At 44.6% G+C, this 2,500-nt stretch overlaps 1 protein-coding gene across 1 annotated transcript in view; it reads left to right on the top strand.

The window, feature by feature from the left end:
- The window catches only part of LOC147470633 (uncharacterized), a gene marked incomplete at its 5' end in the record, with an annotated part of 6,673 nt that extends 4,388 nt beyond the window's left edge, over nucleotides 1–2,285 (top strand). The window contains 3 exons of the mRNA XM_086542920.1: nucleotides 505–549; nucleotides 1,119–1,230; nucleotides 2,214–2,285. Of these exons, the coding sequence (XP_086399046.1) occupies nucleotides 505–549; nucleotides 1,119–1,230; nucleotides 2,214–2,285 (229 nt within the window). The remainder of the gene's footprint in view (nucleotides 1–504; nucleotides 550–1,118; nucleotides 1,231–2,213) is intronic.
- Between the last annotated feature and the right edge of the window lie 215 nt (nucleotides 2,286–2,500).

Below are 2,500 nucleotides of genomic sequence, written 5' to 3'. Positions count from 1 at the left end.
CGTGGGTCTGTTGAAAAGGGCCGTTGCATGGGTTTGTTGAAAAGTGTGATTGCATGGGTTTGTTGAGGAGAATGATTGCGTGGGTTTGTTGAAAAGTGTGATTATATCGGTTTGTTGAGGAGAGTGACTGCATAGGTTTCTTAAAGTGGGTGATTGCATGGTTTTGCTGGAGATAATAATTGCATGGGTTTGTTGGGAGATAGAAGGGAAATGAAGAAACACGTGGAAAATTTTGTTGAGACGAGGAAAGTGAAAAAACATTGAGTAAACGAGAGGATGAGCAGAGAAAAAAAGATCAAATTACAGAAGGAAGAAGATAAAACACAGAGAAAAAGGGAGAGAGAGAGAGAGAGAGAGAGAGAGAGAGAGAGAGAGAGAGAGAGAGAGAGAGAGAGAGAGAGAGAGAGAGAGAGAGAGAGAGAGGATGAGCAGAGAAAAAAATCAAATTAGAGAAGGAAGAAGATAAAACACAGAGAAAAAGGGAGAGAGAGAGAGAGAAGAGAGAAGAGAGAGAGAGAGAGAGAGAGAGAGAGAGAGAGAGAGAGAGAGAGAGAGAGAGAGAGAAGAGAGAGAGAAAGAGAAGAGAGAGAGAGAGAAGAGAGTGTGAAAGAGAAGAGAGGGAGAGAGAAAAGAGAGAGAGAAAGAGAAGAGAAAAAGAGAAGAGAATGTGAAAGAGAAGAGAGAGAGAGAAAATAGAGAGAGAAAGAGAAGAGAGAGAGAGAGAGAGAGAGAGAGAGAAGAGAGAGAGAGAGAGAGAGAGAGAAGAGAGAAGAGAGAAGAGAGAAGAGAGAAGAGAGAAGAGAGAGAGAGAAGAGAGAGAGAGAGAGAGAGAGAGAGAGAGAGAGAGAGAAAAGAGAGAGAGAGAGAGAGAGAAGAGAGAGAGAGAGAAGAGAGAGAGAGAGAGAGAGAGAGAGAGAAGAGAGAGAGAGAGAGAGAGAAGAGAGAGAGAGAGAGAGAGAGAGAAGAGATAAGAGATAAGAGATAAGAGATAAGAGATAAGAGAGAGAGAGAGAGAGAGAGAGAGAGAGAGAGAGAGAGAGAGAGAGAGAGAGAGAGAGAGAGAGAGAGTCCGAGTCCCTTGGTCGTGATGTCCCCACGGTAAGCGTGTCCACCGCAAGACATCCGGAAGTCCCCCGACCCGTCAGGGTGGCACGCTCCGCACCGGATGTTAGTCTTGACCTCACCACATCCCCCGCCGCCCTCGTGACTGCTGGCGACGGCCCTCGGGAGGTGGGTAGGGGGGGGCAGGGGGGGCAGGGGGATGGAGATGGGGAGTTGAGAAGGAGAGGATGGAGAGGTGAGGGGGAGGGGGAGGGAGGGTGGGTTAAGGACTTGGCACCCCAGGGGGACCTTCTTGGGTTACCGAAAGGCCGTTGTGGAGGATGGAATGGATGGCAGGACTTGTGTGTGTGTTTGTGTCTGTATATAGAGTGGTTTTGACCTTTTGTCACAGAGTGGCGTGTCAAGCCTCCTGTGGGGATTCGTTCTATTGTTTTCTTGATGTTTGTGAGAGGTTGTTTGTTTTTGGCGTTACTTTTGTCTATTAGTGGTTGTTTTTGTAATAGTGTTATTGTGTTGTTATGATTATCGTTATTATTATTATTATCATTGCTGTTATTATTATCATCATTATTTCTTTACTACTACTACTATTACTACGATTATTAATATCATTACCTTTATTATTAATATTATCATTATTGTTAATATTATTATTATATTGACACTACTAATACTACTATTTCAACTACTATTAGTAGTGAAAGTAATAATGTGATTATATTATAGATAAGGAAAAATGATTGTCTCGAGGCATAGGCCTGGTAGCTATAATAACTGGTCATCTTGAGGGTTCAGAGTTTTTTTTATCACCTTGATGAAATTTAATTGTCATTGTTTTGATATTGTGGTTCATGTTGTTGCTTGTTATTTTTAGGTACTAAATTCACTAGAAATTTCTCTGTATTAATTTTATTAATATTTAGATAGTAAGCTTTCCCGGACACGTAGATTGTTGCAAAATGAAATATTTATTGCTACAACGTGCATATATGGTCTTTTCCAAAGATTTTATTCTAAGTAGAAACAAATGAAAGGATCGCCCGCAACATAGGGCAGCGTCTGAGAGGGCGATGCATAAAGAACCTCCATTGACTGCGCTTCGGGTTGATAATGAGCTATTATGGTGGACACTTAAGCGCGAATAATTATAGCATCAGCGTCAAGGCAGGTGTCGGGTGTCGCTGGGTCGTGTGGCACGTGCGGGTGTCAGCGCCGCGTCATGACCTGTCATAGGCTGCTTAGAGTCCCCCTCCCGCCTCTCCCCTCCTCCGCCGCCGACCCCTCCCCCACCTCCCCCTTCCTTGAGCGAGACAACTTCATCCTGTATGCAAATGAGGAAACAGGACTCACCTTCCGATGTCCCGGCGCTGGTCATCCCCTTCCCGTGCCGCTTCGGCGTCGAGCCCGGTGATTAATTAGTCAGCGGCGGGTCGTCTTG

This window comes from Penaeus japonicus, unplaced genomic scaffold (assembly GCF_977035675.1).
Source record: "Penaeus japonicus unplaced genomic scaffold, GWHDUDI00000001_assembly GWHDUDI00000013, whole genome shotgun sequence".
Classification (NCBI taxonomy): Eukaryota; Metazoa; Arthropoda; class Malacostraca; order Decapoda; family Penaeidae; genus Penaeus; species Penaeus japonicus.
Note: the sequence above shows the minus strand (reverse complement) of the source record. Positions and strands in the feature narration are given on the sequence as shown.